The following is a 20434-nucleotide window of genomic DNA, read 5'->3' as shown; positions in this document are numbered from 1 at the left end:
CATAAGGTCTTCCAAGTTAATGTCTATATTTAGGTCTGCCCTTTCAAGCCATTACTATTCTTGAGAAATAATGTCCATGGTCTCCACACTGCCTTACTGGACATCCTGTAATGCAACAATAATTACAGAATCTTCACCAGAACATGTACACAATCCGCCTCTTCCTCAATCATTTTTAAGAATATAGAATTAACTTTTCATTCATCTTCTATAACCACTTTATTCCTAATTAGGGTCAAGGGGATCTGCTGGAGCCTATCCCAGCACACTTTGGGCAAAACGCAGGGGTACACCCTGGACAGGTTGCCAGTCCATCACAGGGCCACATATAGACAGACAACCACACACACTCACTCTTATGGGCAATTTAGAATTACCAATCAACCTAATGTATATGTTATTGGACTGTGGGAGGAAACCGGAGTACCCGGAGTAAACCCACACAGGCACGGGGAGAACATGCAAACTCCACACAGAAATGCCCCTGCCTGTTCAAACCCGGGATTCGAACCCAGGACCTTCTTGCTGTGAGGCAACAGTGCTAACTGCTAAGTATGTATGTATGTATTAAAAAATACAGTCGAAAAAATATCACCCCAGTGGAATAAAATCATATATAAGTTATTTTAATAAAAATATACATGATGGATAGCAAATAATATTTACAGGCTTTGCATTACTCAACATGCTTTGTAGGTAAAGGGAATAATAAACAGAAATAAATAGGGTTTCAGTAAAAGGCATATGAATTACATGAGAAAAAGTAAAAAAATAAAATAAAAAAAAAACATGACAATTCCAGTGTCCAGAGATATTTACAACAGTAAATTGCAGAAATGAACTATTTTTAAATGCAAAAATATGTCTTTCATAGGATTTAATTATTTAAAAGCATGGCTTTCTTCTAAAGCTAAGAAATGTTCTGCACTGTACAAAAGCACAATAGTGTAAAGTGTTGCTGTGAGCAGAAGCAAAAAATACAGCAATAAAGTTCTAAGCAGGGCACAGTATATACTGCTTTTGGCAACACATGGCAACATCAACCAGCTCTGAAGTGAGTGACAGAAATTAGCACAAGAAACACTGCACACAAAGACCACTATAAAGGAATATCTGTCATTCATTTACATCATGGTCTATTTCAGTGCAGTTTATTTGGCTGTCCTGAGAAATATTTTTTGTCGAAGAGAACTGTGAGCTACAGCACTACATTGTAGTGTATTGCACAAAAGTCACAGTATTTTTAGTGCAAGCCTAGCTCTTTGGATTCACTTGCATAAAAGCAAAAAAATAAAGGCAATAGACTGACATACCTGAGAAAACATTTACGTTAGGAATGTCTTTTTCTAAACATCTAGTTATGTTTTAGTCTTTAATAAGATACCTGATTTGAAAAAAATTGGTAACGTTATTAAATGTCATCCCAAAGGAGATGAGCTAAGGAAAATAACCTTGTGCTTTGCACAGTTGCATTACAGTTATGATTTATGCACCATGTAGGTCCCTGATTAAAATGGTACGGCTTAAAACACATAGAAAAAGCATTGTTTGGTCCGGTCATTAAGTCAGTTTAGATCATATGAAATGAAAGGTATTACTACTACATAATCACGTTCTAATTCAAAAGTTCATTAAATGTTACTAAATCATACTGCATTGTATTTATACTACAGAGACGATATTCAGATCATCTGAAAAGTAACAAGTTAATAGAATGTACACGTGTATGTGTACAGTTTATAAACAATATTTAAAAAATCTCCTCTTTGCACACGTGCTCATGTGTGAAGGGATTTTGTTGCTAGAAATGGGTATTTCAAATGATGCTATTTCTACTACATTGATTTCTGATATAAACTGGGATATTCATTGCTGAGTAACAAACAGAACATGAGGGTTAAAACCAATTCAATTGTATAGAAGCTTAACAAAATATCGTACTATCTTGTACTCGTTTCCTAGTGCCATCTACCCTTTGACTGCTCCCCAGGGTTGCAGAGTGGCATGAGGGATGATGAACTGAGGTGGAGGGTTCTGGAAAACGTAGTAGCCGAGAACAGGAGCAGGTGGGGGAGTGCACACAGTCGTGAGCAACACAGGCCTCTTCTTCTTATACGGAGACCACACTGCCGTTGGGTGGTAGAAGTACTGAAGTCCTGCAGGCTTTAGGTGAATAAAGTAAAAATTAGTAAATGCTACTAATCATGCAAATCACATTCAAGCAATATAGAAGAAATATATAAATCAACCAATATTTAGATAATTTACGCAATATTTCCATAATCATGAAATCCTAAAATATGTCATAATAAACCTCTAGTATTATACATCATACGGGATTATATGCCCAAACATAACATTCATATACTGCAAATTAACTGATATGCAATCTTTGAATACAAATTCATATCTTTTCGCAAAAATTTTACTTGATAATTTTAATGATAATCTCAGAAACTTGGGATGACACTTGACCAGAAGATCTTTGGGTCTAGTGGATCATGGTACATACCTGAGATGGGATTTTCCGTGGCTTTTGCTCCCTCACTCTGGGCCTCATAGCAATAGCGAAAGTCTGGTCATCCCCCCTTTTCTCATCTTTCACTTTCTCCTTTATGCCCCCCACATCTTCTTCCTTATTCTCCTCCTCCGCATCACTGGAATCTTCTGAGCCGCAATCGGAGGAGGTCGCCGAGTGGTAGTCTGAGGTTTCCGTGTTCACAGAATCTGAGCTTTCATGATGCAAGTCAGACTCCTTATCTTGTAGCTCATCCTCCCTCTTTTCCTCACCGAAACGAGCCACTGTGAAATGTCTGCAGTTCTCACCGGACCTGTTGGAGATCATAAAATGTCGTCAGGTTTTAAAATCCTGAACTTTAAGGATGCCTAAAACCCAAACAGTGTAGCTCAGGTTCATTCTGACCAATAGGTATACAGTCAGCTCCAGAATTATTGGGAATCCCAGTAAAAATGGCTTTAAAAAGGGAAAAAGCTTTCGATGTTATGAAGCTTAATCTAACACTGAAAATATGAGATAATTAAACATATCTGATACTTTTGTATTTAGTTCAACCTCGCTCTGTCAACATAACATTACACGCAACATATACAAAGCAAGAAATCTGAGACCACTCCTCAATACAGAATCTCTCTCCTGATCAGGTTTCCTGGGCACTCCACAGGGTTTTAATTGGATTTAGGTCAGGCAATGGGATGACCATGTGAAGTGCTTGATTCTGTCACCATTGGACCATAGTTGTGGAAATGGACATATATTTTGAATAACTGACCTACTAGAATATCTAATTATGACCTGTTGGTAGTTTTTTGGCAGTAGTAGTCAGATTTACATTCCTTTTGTGTTTTTTGTTTTTTAAATGCAAACCCATCTTTAGTGTCAGGAAGCTCTCTATGTATATCTGAATATAGAACCTAGTTCCTGTCAAAGTTTCTGTGGTGAAATTCTAGCGAAATTAAGTGTTTTCCCAACAGTTGACATGTTGGAATGGAGGGAATTAACGGGTGCTAGTAATTTTGGGTGTTAGTAATTTTGGAGCAGACTCTAATCCAGAATAAATTTAAGAGGAGCGTAAAACTAGATTTCATAATTTCCTGGAGTTTTTCAATTATTCTAATTGTGTGTGAATATAAATGCATTAGCTCAGGTGCATCAGTGCAATCAAGGATGTGCCTACAAGGTGTTTTCCAGGTATTAACTGAATTACCTAAAATAGTAGAAGTCTTTTGGACTTACCGAGCAGAGACCTCTAGAGGGTCAATCCATAACGTTATCTCACGGGGAAGTCCCAGCTCTGATGGCATTAGCTTGCTTTCCTCACAGGCTTGTAGCACAGAGTCATCACATGGTGTGCTTCTGTTTATCCTGATGCATCTGGGGAGGGGCAAATGGTGTTCAGAATGAAATCAGGTCCTACTAAATGTCTCATATCATTTGGTATTTCTAGTTAGGTTTGATCCCATTCTGATTGAGTAAAGAAGAAAAGCTGGATACTCTAGACACATTAAGGTTTGTTTACCTGTATGCCTGGCCCTTGTTAGGATTTTCTGGGTACCAGTGGTTGAGAAACTTCTCACACAACAGCTCTTGCAGTTTAGCAGCGAACACTTTGACCTTATCTTCATCAACATGTCCTCTCTCCAAGGCCAAGCGTTTCAGGAAGTTCACAGCAGCACCAACTTCTCTCTTCATCTCCTTGCTGCCTTAAGGATATTAAAATTTTAAATACAGATATTTATGCTTTATATGCTTTATAACATGTCTAATTTTTTTCCTGTTTTAACTGTAAAATTGTATGTATGACTGGAGTGCTTGATTATAACTGCTGTAGATTGCTTGTGTTTATGTAATAAAGAACACTTTATATTATTTAAATGAGAAGGAACTTGCATTCTGCTGACAACTAAACTCTAACTATATATACAAAGACTGGATTTTCCATGGTCATTTCCTTTATTGAAAAGAGACTGTTCTTTTCATTAACCCAACAGAGGAGTTGCCATAAAACGGAGTGCATATTGCAGAATTTGCATAAAGAGATGCAAATAAATTGAGCACAGAACTTGGAATTCAGAAGAAAAACTATAAAAAGTACAGCACTTAAAGTTAGTTAAAAAAAATATCATGCCAAGCCTCAGTGGCACACCCATGTGAATTTTTCTTTCTGTTTAAAAGCAAATGGCTTTCTGTTGATAGCTACATACTCTTACAGTATTATGCAACAGTTTGCAACACCCCATCAGTCTAGAGTGCGCTGATATGTCTAAAGTAATGACAAAGCCCTCTTTGTATTTATAGAACATAATTTCATCTAACCTTTGTAATATGACAATTTCTGTCCACAAATCAAACTAGAATTTTCTACTGCAACTGAACACACCTGTTTTAACAGACTGTAACTATTATAAACTAGGTAGAGGTTTACTATACAGATTCACAGACATTTAGGACAAAAACTTAAATCAAATATTTCTTTAAAAATTACTTTGAGTGACTATAAGATAAATTCGAGTACTCCGGGTTACTATAAGCTAAGATCGATTTTGACAAAGTTGATTAAAAAATCAAACTTAATTAGTCTAACTTAAATATTAATATTTATTTTTATAGATTTAGTAAGTGGTTTGGGTGGGAATACTGTACAATAATATTGTGACTAAATATTGACAGAACAACCTTAAGGTCCTTGCTTAAGAACAGTTTGTGCTCTGTTATCTAACCTAGTGCTTACACTGTAGCTGGCCTGTTTACATCAGTCTGAGGTCATCATAATCCAGACAGTGTTGATCATCTCGCTGAATTGATGACTTTGCAAGCGGGAGAGTAAACGCTCCATGTAACATGATCACATGGCAAATTTGTTAAAAAAAACAAAAAGAAGCTAAAAAGCCAACTACACATGTGACCGTAAATTAAAACCGAAGAATAGCTTAATAGGTTAAATAACACAGAGTACAAACTGTTCTTCAGTATGGACCTGGTCAATATTCTTAGTCACAATAGAGCTATTCTTATAAATTCATTTGAACAAAATCAGACAAAACTCCATGCTTCCTATTCATTTTAGTGGGTTTGTTGTACAAGGACAAGAACAGTCTGGAGGTATGTGTGCCAGTTAGTCAGAGAAACCCTTGGAATGACAGCATAATGACTCACAATTCCTGATTAGCACAGATAAAGACAAAAACTCAACATTTCTTTCATTAATAAGATGTTTTCCTTATTGCGTTTTAAAGGAATTACAAGACATGGAAGGATCAACTTCAGAAACCTCAATAAGCGGAGGAGAAGAAAACAATGAACCTTATTTTACATACTTTACACCAATTTCTGGTCAACTTTATTTCCAGCTATACGTCATTAAATAAAGGTTTATATCAGCACTTGTTCCACGCTGACACATAAAGGTGAGGAAATATGGAAATGCTGTTCAAGTCAGCAACATCACGTGGCCGAAACTCAGAAAATGTGACTTGACTCGAAAGATTTCTGCTCAAATTTATACAAATTTAATCTTTTAAAAATGAAGAGGGAAATCCTTCGACGGCGGAAATTTTAAACAGATGATTTACACTTCAATAAAAAGGCTTGTGTAATGGTATATCATATGTATAAGGCTCTCATATCGTCAACAGGCTTCTGGATGTGTTTTCCTGTTCAGGTTATTGTTATATTAATACCATACTAAAACAAATATAACAAGGATTAAATATATCTAGCAATCCATATAGTTTAAAAATTGATAAATTGTATCATAATTATTAATAATTCCCTCGATTGGATTTATTTCTAAGCAGGTTTTCCCTATAGAGGATACTGTAACGCTTTGTGTAACAGGGTTACTCTCCGACTTTTTACCGTATTTAACATTTCACCTTCACTTACTTATTAAGTTTGTAATATGACTTATTCAACTTTACATTACTTTAAAGGAACTCACCTGGCATCTGTTAATGAAAAAGGATCTTTAGTGAAAGTTATGGTGTCCCAAAATAGATGGTGATGATCCAGATGGCTAAAATCGTTATTTGCCGTTACTTAACGTTACTTCCTTAATAGTGTGCACTACATAAGCCCACGTTTCGCACTCGCTTTGTGTTCAACCAAGACTTTCCCATAAAAAAAGAAATTAACATATGGTTGCGTCTACAATCAGATCAAATTTTACTAAACAGTATGTGAAGGCTGTATGCCACCACTAGCATTACACTACTTAGTACCCTACTATACGATTTGGGACGTGTCCTATGACTCACTTCCTTGTTCGGGTTTCTGAGCAATGCCGGTTATTTCCCACCCACAAAAAAACACATCACCGGAATGACGAACTGATGATGACCGGAAACGACCCAAATATAGGCAGGGAAGGAAGCGTTGTAAACAAAAGGCAACTTTTTGCATCACATATAATAAAACAAAACAACAACAGCAACAGCAAAAAAACAAACCAAACCAAAAAACAAACAAGCAAAAAAACAATATTTTAATAAGATGCATTTAGGAGAAGGATCTATTCAGAAAGCCTGTTTGAACATTATTTATTTATTTTCAAGAATATAAAATACATTTTTATGAAAACATAGTTGTGAAAAAAAAAACACTGTTATGAAAAAAACAGGCGCATCTGTCGTGTAATAAAACCACAATCAAGTTGTTGTTGATCTTTCGGCTGCTCCCTACATGTGTGAGGGGTCACTACAGCAGACCAACTGGCCCGCACAACAACTTGGCACAGGTTTCACATCAGATGCCCTTCCTGATGCAACCCTCCCATTTTATCCGGGCTTATGACCAGCACTGTATTCAGCAGCTGGGGTTTGGGTACTGACTGGGAATCGAACCCCAGCCTAAAGCATGGTAGGTGAGAAACCTAACACTGAGCCAACAGTGCCCTAATAAAACAGCAATCAAGATTTGATGAAATTACTCTGTAATTTCCTTCAAATTAGGGGAAGGAGTGATGCAAAATTTCATGAATGCAGGTCATCTAGAAATTTTTGGTTCTGAATAGAGAAAAAACAGATTCTGAAACAAACAAACAAACAAACAAACAAACAAACAAACCTGTGTTTCCATTGCTACTTATTATGATTTATGTGGTTTATAAAGGTAACTGGGAAATTAGGCCATTTTCTTGCTCATGTGCCCATAGTAGGAGCTTTTCAGACATAGCAAGCTATGATAGCTGTGTTCAGACATCTTTCAGTCATAACCAGCTTTAATTTTTTCAGCAATTTGTGCTACAGTAGCTCTTCTGTGGTCTCATCTTATCCTTTTCACGATGCCATTGTTACAAGATAATTCACATCACCTGTCAGTGGCTCTGGCTCTAATGCTATCTGCCGATCGGTGTACGTTGTAATTATGCATGCACTTACGTTAGCAGGGTTAAAGCATGTAGTCTGTAAAATAAATATTTTTCTTTTTAATTTTTATATTTTTATTATTGCACTTGATGAGAAAACACACTCATTCACACCTAGGGTAATTTAAAGTTTTCAGACTACCCACTGGCATGTTTTTAAGAGGTTGGAGGAAATCAGAAAACCCTGAGAAAAACCCACTCAGACACAGGGAGAACATGTGAAACTCTACACACACTAAACCTAGCTTAGGCTTGAACCAGGGAGCTGTGAGATGGCAACACTACCCATTGTGCCACCACACTGCCATAAAAAAATGTTTCTACCTCTAGAAGTGACCAGTGATATAGCTTATACAGTAGAGTGTAATAGTACATCCAAAGTACATCCATCCATTTTCTGAACCCAACGCAGGGTTGCAGAGAGCCTGGATCCTATCCCATGGTACAGTATACGGGTTACAAGGCAGGGGACACCCTGGACAGGGTGGCAAACGATTGCAGGGCACAATCACATGCACCCTTTCACGCTCAATCACACAGACCCATTTATGCACTACAGATATTTTACAGATGCCTGTCAACCTACAACGAGGAGGGCAGAGTGATTACAGAAAGATTACCTTGCATTCAGAATATCATAGCTACAGTGGTTCTACTAAAAATCAAGTGATTCTAATCAGCCTAACTAAGACAGCGAGGAACATGTTCAGATCATGAAGCCTAAGCCAACTGCAAAGAAGCAGAAAAGTCATATTTGAAAAGGTAATATTTTATTGCACATTTTGTTCAAACCCAAATATTTTCAGTGATTGAAAATATTGGATAAAATGAGATGTGTTACTTGTTGCTCAGGTGTGGCCTGTAAGATTGATTCTTTAAAGCAGGGGTGTTTAAATCTTATCCAGAAAGGGTCACAAGCCATGCATCATAGTATTTTGAAAGGTCAACTGATTAAACTTGTAGAATCAGGTGTGGCTCTTGTTTGATTGGAAGAAAAACCTGCACTCACACTGGCCCTTCGTGGATAAGAATAGACACCCCTGGTTAAACAGTTAATAGCTCTGAATGTCTGTGCTTGGTTTGATCCCTGGTTTTCACCTGTGAAAACCACATTTGTTGCTAAAAAGGATAAACCAATATGCAAACCAGAAAGCTGTTCTCTAGGAACTTAGGAAAAACATAACATTTTTGTTATCAATTGCTGACCTTTTCCTTGACCAGCTCAATAGAATATACACATAACTGGCCATAATAACTGTGTAATAAATGTGTTTGAAAAACTGCAATTCACCTCTTGCAATTTGAATTGATTGAAAACCTCCTCCAAATGAAATGCAAATGCATACTGACGTGACAATTTCCCTTACATGTCATTGACAATAAACAGTGACAGTTACTTGTGAAAATTCCCACTGACCATGATACCACCTACCCTCTGGCCCTGACTACATCCAATAGTGAGCAGGACCTTTAAAGTCAATATTTGGAAGGCACTAGGACTTGTTGGCATTCACAGCTATGTCCTGAAGGCCTGTGCTGACCAGTAAGAAGATATTTTTACTAACATATTTAATCCCACTTTGACATTAATCCTAACATGCATCAAGCAGATCATCTCTGTCCCCCAAAAATCTGCTGTCTCCTGCCTGAATGACTACCTCCCCGTAGCACTAACGTCAGTCATCATGAAGTGCTTTGAACGTCTTGTAAAAACCCACATCTGCTCTGTTCTACCAGACATTTACATCTACCAGTTTACTTTCACTTCGTGAATGACAACGACAGGGAAGTGGGTGCTTATATGTAAGCGCCTGGTTTTTTATTAAAAAATTTAAATTAGGCTGAAAATAAGGGGAATTCAGAGGGCAAAAGTTGATGTCATCAAGGGGAGGATGACCTCATTTAGGCGCCTGAGGTATAAGTAGAGGTATAAATAGAGTAGAGTATGTTGTCAGGAACAGCTGGACAATTCCCTGCCAGGCCTGGAGAGGGTGCTGGCAGGTGAATTTTGTTTGCTTCTTCGTGTGTTTTGTGCCATGCCCTTCCTATTGTTCTCATTCCTGTTGTATCACTTGTTCTGCATTTACCTTAATGTCTAGCCCTATAAATTGGGATCCTTGTGTTCCTGTCCCTGTTGGTCATTGACATATGTCCACTCGGAGGGGACTCTGAGTTCTGACAGTGTCCACATCTCCAAGGATCTCTCCTGGAGCCTAGACACAGTAGTGAGAGCAGCCTGGAGGCATCCGATAATAAACATCCAGACTGAAGAACAGTTTTTATCTTCATCAGTCTACCAGTAATCCTAAATCAAGTAATCCTAAATCAAGTACTGCAAGACTCTAGAACCACTTCACTGCCACTCCTGGACACTTAGATACTGTTCAGATTTACTATTTACTATTAATAGCAAATCTGAAACCTGCACATACTGTTCTGCCTACTTAATTGCACATGCCATCATCTGTGGAAAGCACTGAAGATGGCGCTTCACTGACACTTGCCATCCAATCTGATGGAGAATTGGATAATCTGCCCAAATCCAGAGTGCAAACCCTTGGAGATGTTTTTGACTTTTTTTTTAAATTAATTTGACACGTTTTCACTTTGTGATTATGGGCAAGTATGCGTAGATTAATCTGTAATAATAGATGATTATATCCACTCAAAATCAAATCCACAGCACAATTAAGCTATTTTGAATTGTTAAAGTAGTAAAATAATGTGCGCTCCTGGAGAGGAAATGTGACCACGGCTTGAAGGATTAGCTGACCAAGCATTCATTTAATACACTAACAGCTCACATTAATTTCATCCATAACATTTGTCTGAAAAGAGATGTGTACAATGTTGGCATTAAATAAAATTATTTTGCTTAACTCAACTTCGAATAAAGTCGTCGGGGAATACTCTGCAACATGGCAAAACATTAAACGTTAGGCCATGTATCTTTTTCAGTGACACTCCATTGAGGCAAACACAGCAATATGTCTACATACAGTATATGGCACATGGTATGCAAACAACACACTCTATACAGTACAGTTTTTAAAAATCATTAAGCAACAAGAAGCCACAGGGTGACCACTGTGTTGATATTCAGTACAGCGACACGTTTGCTTGAATATTTCTTAATTATTTTGAAAACCTTATCTTTCATATAATGAGCCCTATTAGCTTACTATATTTATAGATATAGTAAGTTAAAAGTTTCGATATTTCATATTACTGTGTTATAGTTAGACAAACCTAGCAAAAGAGCATGCTGTTAAAATTCAACCACTGTCATTCCCCACAGGCCCACAAGAGGGTGGATGAGAACTAAAGCAATAGGACACTACATGGCCTTATGTGCTTTTTAGACATCCCATTCCAACATTGGCAATCCAGGCCTCCATGGACCTTGCTTTGTGCACAAGGGCATTTTATTGCATTTTATTTATTTTATTGGAACAAGTTGGGTAATGCCTTGTATTTCCTATAATAATTCAAAAGTCAAAGACATTCTATATAATTTGTACTTTCAACATTTTGTTGAAAACTTTTTGTTGACTTTTTGTTGGCAAGAATTGCCATATAGTATATTTGCACTACATATTAAGGTTGACTAAAGTTTCTTACCTTGGGTCTGGATCTTTGCACTCTCATTTCTGTAGTCAGGTGTGCAGCAACTCTGACACAAACACAAATAACTAACTTACACAGCATCTTTAGCTTAGATTATATATTTTTTCAGATTATTAGATTAAATTTTTTCCTGAAGTCTGGAACCTGTGGACAGACCCAAATTCTGAGTTTCCTGCCTTAAGAGTCTTTGCCAGGCCTTTATACCGTTAAGTACCCTTAACACCTTCAGTTGCTGCTTGTTTGTGGATCTTTCTGCTTTTAATTTTGTCTTCAGTAAGCATGCTCAATTGGATTGAGGTCATGTGACTGACTCGGCCATTTAAGAAAGTCCTGTCAGGGTCTGGAGGTCGAACTGTTGTCAAGCAATTTATTTAAGGATCAGACAGACAAATCCAAAATGTGAATCACACTCAGAAACGAAAAACAGGCAGAGGTCAGGTGATTTGCAAGCAACAGTAACTAGGTAATCGAAAAAAAAAAACTATAGGTTTAGTAATGACAGGCAGGCAAACACTGAACAATACTTTGCACTGGGTTTAAATATTCAACAAATCAAAGACTGAAAACAGTTCAGGAATCAGGAAACATGACGCAGAAACTGCAGCTGATTCTAGAATGTTACCTATTATCTGAAATGTTATATCTAACCCTTATACAACTTTGTAGCATATTGTACCATATACCAAACTGTACTGCATATTCTGCATCAGATTATTATCTGCTATACAGTTTTTTCCACAACCTGACAGAACAATATCTCCTGAGGTGTGATTTTACTAGTCTAATCGACCAGTTTATTAATCCGTTAAAGTATATTTCTGAATCTTCAAACAGTATAAATGATTGCACCTAAAAGCATTAATAGTGATAGTTTATGGCCGTCACATCAGTGGTGATATGGCAGAATTTGAAACAGACACTCCTGAGGTAGATGAATGACCCTTCTGTAATCAGTGACTGGCAGAAGTCAGTGACTGTACGATTCTGTTGAGCTTAGAGAAGTTGAATATTGCAATGCTGGCTCAGGGATTGACAGATTTAGAGTATTTCAGGCATCCCTTAACACTCTCAATGACCTGTCCATTCATCTGGAAGAACTAAGAGGAAACTAAAGTCGACTTGAACTCAGCCCAGGAATTCCAGGCCACAGAGCCCATGCAAGTAGGACAAGTCAGACTAACCATTATGGAAGGCTGAATGTGTCAGAGACTGTGCTGAAGGGAGACTGTGCTACTAATGCAGTATCTACAAGCACTAAGTTGCACACTGCTCCTCCAAACTTGTTTCTCATGTCACAGTACAATACATTTCCCAGAACACAGTGTGACCTATAAACATGGTCACATTCACAGGCACCATCTCACTGATCTTCACTGCACTTATATTATGCACTTATATTATACTTATATTATAACCTATTGTGTTATCCTGGTTTTGATCCATGTGCTGGTTTTCTGGTTTTCATTTCTTGCCTTGCCTAGTTACTATTGTTTGACAGTCACCTGACCATGATCTCTTTCCTGTTTCTGACTTTACACATTAAATTTGTTGCAAACCTTTCTAATAAAGTGTTTGTGTTCCTGAACTTGTTTCTGTCTTTGCTGCCTGATAGGTAGATACAAGTATAATTACTTTAAAAGTAAGATTCAAGATTCAAGAAGCTTTATTGTCATTTCAACCACATATAGCTGACGCAGTACATAGTGAAATGAGACAACGTTTCTCCAGGACCTGGTGCTACATAAACATACAACATAAAGATCAAACACAATAACAACACAAAGCTAGGACCGAAAGTTTGTCCAAGCCACATAAAGTGTAGAGTGTGCAGCTAGGTACAAACAAAGCAATGACAAGACAGTGCAAAAATAATAAATACAAAAAGAACAACACAAAAACACAGGACACTTGGCACCGAAAAAAAAAGAAAAAGAACGTGCAATGAAATGTAAATGAAATGTAATAAAATGAGATGATGATGAAGTTTGGGGCCTGACAACATGTATTGTGCAAAAATACAATATAGCAGCAGTTAGTGCAAAATAGAAATAAACATAAATATAAATATAGCAGCAAATGAAAAACACAGGGGTTGAGGTAGTGCAAAAAGTTCTGAAGCACATCTTAAATCTTGAGGGATGGCGAATCAAGTCAAGTTCAAAGGGAATATGTTTTAGAGCAGGGTTAAGGGTAAGAAGGGATCAGTCCATTTTTGAGTGCTCAGGATCTTCTGATAATGTACAGGAAAAGCTTGCATTACCAAGGGAGGTTGTCATCACCTAAAGATGGTCAGATGGACGACTGATGTTATAACATCAACAACATAACAACTTCTGCAACAAGGATTAGATGAATACATGAATAGATTTGTGTTTTTATTTACTGTTGTAAGAACAGAGGGCAAAGTTAGAACAGAAGTTAACATAATGGAGCAAGATTTAAGTCATGAAAAAACTGAAATTGAAAAGATCTTGCAAAACAGAACCAAAAAAGTTTAAAGGGTAAGTGAACTTGAAACACAGCATATAGTTTAGCTGCAGTTTAGATTCAAGGATTAAGATTGATACCAAGCTCTGCAAAAATGGACTGACGCCCGACTTGTCTCTTCAGATTTATCTCTTCAGATAGCCCTCAGGTTCACTGAAGCCCCTTGACCATGACAATGACTTTAAGAAAGAGTGAAGGAGGTTTATTAAAACAAACTACAAACCGCACTCACTCAAGAACACAGTATGAACTTGAAAATAGCCTGCAAACCTATAAGTGAAAACACAAAAACTGTCAGAGATTACCAGAAATGGCAGAATTACTAAAATGAGAAGTGAGATAGAATTTCAATATAAAGTAAGATAGAATACTGTTAATCAACATGGAATACACAGACTAAGAATAAAATGAATAGAAAGGAAACATGGAAGGTGTGTTTCTGACCGAAGATGAAATTGATTAGCTGGTCAGGTGAACTGCAGGTATTGATAGTTGCAGCTGTATAACAGAGGCCTGCAGGGTCTTGTGGAAAAAATACATTGATATTTGGATCTATTCAAGATTCTCTCTATTCTGACTAGAGCCATAGTCCCAGCTAAAGAGAAGGAGCCCCTTAGCATGATGTTGCCATCACCATCCTTCACCATGGCTACAATGGTCTTTGTGTTTTGGAGCCAAACATATCTTTCAGTATTTTGCCAAAAAGGACCTACTTAGGTCTTATCAGACCATAACACATGTTGGCCCATGGTTTGGGGTTGAAGGGCTAAAGATTTTTTGAGGCTTCTGTCCATCCACTTTACACCGTAGCTCAGACAGATGAATATGAGAAATTGTTGCACATGTAGGAGGTGAACAGTACTTGCTACTCATTCCTACAGCTCCTTTAATGTGGCCATAGGCCTCTTAGCAGTCTCACTAATTAAGTGTTCTTGTTGTCCATTTGTGTATTTTGGAGGCACATTCAGTTTTTCGTAACATCACTGTGGTGCTTCATGTTCTCCATTTGTTGACAATGGCGATCATGGTGTTCTAAGCCACATCTAATGAGCTCGAAATTCTTTTGTACCATCTTCTGTTTATACTATGAGATTATTTACATGACTTGGAGGTTCTTTGTAGACTATGGCTTCAGCAGTTGGAGTGTGAATCTGATTTGTTAATTCTGAGCATAGTTTTGTTATAAAAGGGTAAGCACCCATGTTTTTTGGTTGATTTGTATCATGGTATAATTTTTACAGAACCCTCATATTTCTAACAGGGGTCTGTTGACTGTTTATATCACTTTCAGTGATATAAGTAACGTAAGGGTTTTGGTATCTGAATTATGTCAAGCTATGGTCTGCTGAAAAATGCTTATACAATCTTCATAATCTTATGTTAGCGTAGTTCAGCTTCATATTTCTCAGTATTTGTGGGCTGTGCATTTTTATTGACTTAAATTAGCCACTTCTGGGTTCTTGTATCAATAAAGCCTGTGTGGGCTAATGCCACACACGCAGCACACTCCATCTTGAAAAACATATTGATTTCACAGTGAGATTAAGGTGATCAATAACCATGCCCTTTCAAGATCAGCAGCAGGATAAGCTGACTGTACTCTCACACATTTACCTCGTACACACCTCCCTACCCACAAATATGCTATATCTTTCTCACAAACACAGAAACATACTGTGGAACACACCCTTTCTCTCTCTCTCTCTTTCTCTTTCTCTCTCTCATTTATACATTAAATGAGTATGTTATACAGTACACACACAAACACTCTTTGCCTGTAGGTATGTCTGTCTGCCTTTCTTTGTTTTATCTGTTTGCTTATATGGCGCTAATGAAAATCAATACGTGTTTGGATTTCCTGTGCACTTCAGGCATCTGCATCTTTGCAGCATGTGGAGTAAAGTGTGATGTGCTTCATCCTATACAGTTGTTTAAGTGCAGGCAACGAGAAAAGGAAATTGATTTTGAGGGTTCAAATGTGGCTTTTTTTCTTAATGCTTATGGTCTGGCCTGCCTCCATAATGTAATTGTTCTTAGTTTATAAATAGATGCCATGTATGAATGATTCTGTGATTGTGTACACATTACCTGTTATTTTGTTTTTAAATAATGTAACATTTACATTATGTATTTTCAAACAGGCATTGCTTGTCAATTATAAAATGCAGCTCTTTTATTAAATCAGTTTTATTTAGCTAAATATGTAACTTGTTTGCTTACACACATGCTTCTTTATCCTAATTAAAAATATAAAAAGATATCCTCTATCATCCGAATAGAGTAAAATATGACTCAATACACCTTCTTGTCTTGAGAGAGCTTCAAACGCTCTGTTTCCTAGGTGTCTCTGGCAGAAAATATTGGAGTATTTCATATCACAGTTTTAATTTTGCCATGAGAGAACACCAGTAATGAATATTCACTTGGTGAATTAAAATAAAATAGAATCTATGATATTAATGCATGCTACTGTGCTACAAAAGAGTGGAAATTTGGGGTAAAAAAAATGCAGGCAAAAGCAGGAGGGTGAGTCCCCCTCTCTGATACACTCCTCCTCTTTTCCTCCCACATAGATATTTCTTCCTAAGCCACCCCCTTTTCCCTGTCCTTTCCTGCTTTCGCATTAACACCCCCCTCTCAGCTCTATCACTCACTGGGCAAGCATGCTTCTCATTCAGAGATTTGGTCTCCACTTGAATCCTTGCTTGTCTTTTCTTTTACAGTATACATTTCCTCTCCCTCATCCCCTTTTATTCCTAAAGGAAAGGAAGGAAGAAGGGAAGGAAGATGTCTGCAAAGAGGGTGATGAACTGCAAGAGAGAGGCAGAAATAGCTCAAGCTGAGAAGGAATACAAGAAGAGAGCAGGATCCAGCGAAGACGTCTGTGATTAATGGGAGAGAGCAGAAAAATAAAGTAAGGGAGGAACACAGGATGATGGACAGCCATGCTGGAAATCAAACCATAGCTTCTCTCCTCCACTTCACGGTATTTAGTGCCTTTATTTTGATATTTCATATTTGTTAGCCATGTCTTGTAATCCTCCATTTTTCATCTGCAAATATTCTCTCATATATTTCTCAAAGTATTGCATTAAAGCATGTCAGTGCACATTTTCCTTGTAGTGGTAGGAAAAAGAGGCCATCCATGTGGGAACTCAGTCATTTTTCTTTCTCCAACCATCACATTTCATCCATCCTCAAATATTCTTAAGAGTAATAGTAAGCAATAAACCTATTCCTTCTAGCAATAGAAAATGATTGCTTTTCATGTCCAGATATAACGATACTTATTTACTGTAACTTTAGCTTTACCCAAATCTAAGATGGCCTGATAAAGCAGATGTAACCTAAATATGTAGAGCTTACTTGCAGACCCACATGCCAGCTTAGTTTTTTGGCACTATGTATTTATGTGCAGGCATTGATGCTTCCTTGGGCAAACTGTAGCTTGTAATCACTGGTGCTTGATTTTAAGTGCAATCCGTTCATTGTATTCCTTCTCCTCCCCCACTCAGCGCACCCATAAACTGGAGGATCATGATAGCATGATCCTCCGGTTTCCATGTTTCTGTGTCTTCAAAAGGTTAGGTCTAACCACGCTGCATGTTCGTAGTTAGTGCTCGAAATAAACACTGTCTAATCATAATGATTTTCTGATGTTTGGGAAGTGGAGTTTTCCAAAGGAATCTGTGGTGCCTCCTTCCAGCTCCTTCCATCCCTTTCTCCATCTGTATGTCTTCTGTTTCCCCATGCCACCAAATTGCCCTTGTTGAGCAATCAATTAAATTTTATTTAATTCTTTTACATTTCAATATACTGCCATCTACTATACTTCAATAAACTACACTACTTCTATATACTACCTTGTTATGTCTGGGCTATGCTGTGTTATGCTATGCATAAAACCTTACAGACCTAAACACCATGGCACTGTATGTACATGAAATGGCTTAAACTTTGTTGTGTTATGGAAAATTCTCTCACTAATGTTTGTGTTGTGTGGTATTTTATTTGCATGTTTGGTTTACTCTGCTCTACTCTGTTCTTACCCTAAACATGCAAGTTTTAGGTCTGTTGATCTGAACACAAAACAAAGTTAATCTCTTTACCAAGTCTTCTTCTATGTTTGACAGGATACGCCTGTAATACAATATAAAATATTTTCTCTGCTGTGCACTAGCATATTAATATTATTTATTCCAGACACCACTTTTTAGCCTCAAAAGCCAACATATCCAAAATAAAAAGTATTAGTCCAAAATATGAGTGCCAAATCTTACAAACCGGAAATAATTCTGTCTAAAGAGTATTCCATGGCATAGAGACTTTTCTGAATGATATTATTAATTATTCTCAAGGGATGTTTACAAGGCCTGTGGCTTTATTAAACTTACTCAGCGATGGCTGTGATTATATATTGAACATAATATACGGTATACAGGGAACTGAAGGCTGTTCAAGGCTATGGGGTTCTTCTTGGAAATCTGACATCACATGACTGTGCTTAATGCACTTATGCTGTCATGGTCCATGTTATGCAAATCCCACAGGAAGAGATGCTCCAATTTTGTTCCAGTTGTACCTTCAGATGGGCTGCTTAAAATTAAGGTGCTTAATATTTAGAGTGTAGGTCCTGATTTGAACCAGCATCAGCAAAACTGGAACAGATCATTGCATTTCAGAATGGTATGCTGTCAGTTGTTGCTGAAGTATCAAAACACCGGGTTGAACAGGAGCTCTGCCATTGTGAAGGCTGAGGCACAGGGATCTTTAAAATGGTCTATGTCATCTAGAATGACTGTGTGATGTTGGTAGGGTGGAAGGTCTTTAACAGTCCACTGCAAAGTCCAGATATGTTGTGGCACCACTAATTGGAATAGATTCCCAGCAAGGAGGTGCCTGGAGATTTTGACTTTAGGACAATCTGAGCAAGAAGAAATTAATTTCTGTATATCTGAAATTATATGAGCACTCCAGTATCTTGTTTGGAGTAAATGAAAGGTTTTCTGAACCCTGGAGTTATCTATGGCTATCAATATGTGCCCATGTTGTCAATTTCTCTCAAAACTGAGGTGGTACAAAGCTAATGAAAGCTGGGCAAAAGGGCTGTAAGGGCATGTTCCTCTTAGCTTGGAAATTGTCTGGTAAATATCCCCAATTACATGTGATTCAAGGTTGTTTGGTTCTGCAATATCTGTAGAGTGGGGAGTGAGGGATAAATCATCTGCCTTGGTATTTTTGGAGCCTGGAAAATAAGTGATTGTGAAGTGGATGACGGAGAAGAACAGCACCCATTTGCAATGTCTAGAAATCTTTGGATGATCAGTGTATTGATCCATAAACACTCCTCCCTGACTGATGACATATCATTAGTAGGAGTAAATAGGTGTCCCAGGGAAAAGCCATCATGTCCTGTACAACATCATTTATTAGTGCCTGAAAAAATTCTGGCACATTAGAGAGCCCAAATGGCATGTTATGTTACCCAATAGTGGCCAGAGGAAGTGCTAAAGGCTGTTTTCCACTTCTTCACAGATTCCTTCACAAACCTCTTCACAAATATGAAGTAACTTAACGTCCTTAAAGTCTTGAAGTCAAGCTTGGTGAAAATGACTGCTTCCTTGCATTGTTCTAGTGCTGCAGGCAGTGAATAACATGACTTGACAGTCAACTGATTCTGTGAAGGCCTCTGTAATTAATACAATGGCTTCCTCACTTTTTAGGAATCGAAGTCGAAGCTGGCAGATCCTGGAAAAATAGATGGTGAGATAAATCCTAGATAAGTGTGGTTCAGTGGGGATGTGGCATTTGAGAGAAGGTCAATGACACCATTATAGGGTCAGTAGGATGGTAGGCCATATGCTTTGGCCTTTGAACTAAAACTTTCCTTGAAGTTGGCATAACAGGCTGGGATTACTGTTGTAGATTCAAGTGTGCTGAGTACAGTAAGTTCAGGCATGACTGATATCAGTAGGGTGAACATTGTACAAACAAAGGGGTTGTGCACTTGAACCCAAGAAAGACCAAGGACAATGTGAAGTTCAGGGTGCATGACACTTATTTCTAGCATACCAGGTGAAATGGGGTGCGTGATATTCCTTCTTCCTATTGCCTATTGGTTGACCATCCAGACCTTTTACAGGGAAAGGAAACAGAAGTAGTAGAGTTATCTGGCGTTCTTCTGACAGGGTCAATAGGTCCATCCAATTGCCAGTGGCCCCTGTGTCAAGTAGTGCTGGAAGGACAGACCAGGTGTCTGAGGGAAAGATTAGGCATAACAAAAGATTTTAATATAGATATAACTTGTCATTTAATGAGCAATGGCATGGGCTGTGGATTTGCTTGTGCAGCTGAAGCAAGCTGATGCATCCGGGATTTAATATTTGCATGAATGTTTGCGGTTTTTGCTCCTCCACCACCTTACCATTGACCGTGAA

General features: G+C 37.8%; 1 protein-coding gene across 2 annotated transcripts; it reads right to left on the bottom strand.

Moving 5' to 3' along the window:
- Nucleotides 1-610: 610 nt before the first annotated feature.
- Nucleotides 611-6714, bottom strand: si:dkey-79d12.5 (protein BTG3). Of its 2 annotated transcripts, none has more exons than XM_058378663.1 (5): nucleotides 6459-6714; nucleotides 4038-4221; nucleotides 3755-3892; nucleotides 2513-2831; nucleotides 611-2163 (listed from the first exon to the last, which is right to left on the bottom strand). In XM_058378663.1, the coding sequence occupies exons 1-5, from the start codon at nucleotides 6463-6465 to the stop codon at nucleotides 1969-1971; spliced, it is 843 nt and encodes a 280-aa protein (XP_058234646.1). In that variant the 5' UTR covers nucleotides 6466-6714; the 3' UTR covers nucleotides 611-1968. The 2 variants fall into 2 exon arrangements, with proteins under 2 accessions (XP_058234646.1, XP_058234722.1); XM_058378739.1 differs by having other exon boundaries at nucleotides 4038-4217; nucleotides 6459-6713.
- Between the last annotated feature and the right edge of the window lie 13720 nt (nucleotides 6715-20434).

Source organism: Hemibagrus wyckioides, linkage group LG01 (genome assembly GCF_019097595.1).
Source record: "Hemibagrus wyckioides isolate EC202008001 linkage group LG01, SWU_Hwy_1.0, whole genome shotgun sequence".
NCBI classification, from domain to species: Eukaryota; Metazoa; Chordata; class Actinopteri; order Siluriformes; family Bagridae; genus Hemibagrus; species Hemibagrus wyckioides.
This window is presented reverse-complemented; position numbering and strand designations above follow the sequence as displayed.

Coding starts and splice junctions, on each gene's coding strand:
- si:dkey-79d12.5 (XM_058378663.1), bottom strand. Junction 3,893..4,037: donor AACAAGGGCCAGGCATACAG/GTAAACAAACCT, acceptor GCCCCTCCCCAG/ATGCATCAGGATAAACAGAA. Junction 2,164..2,512: donor CACGGAAAATCCCATCTCAG/GTATGTACCATG, acceptor ATTCACCTAAAG/CCTGCAGGACTTCAGTACTT.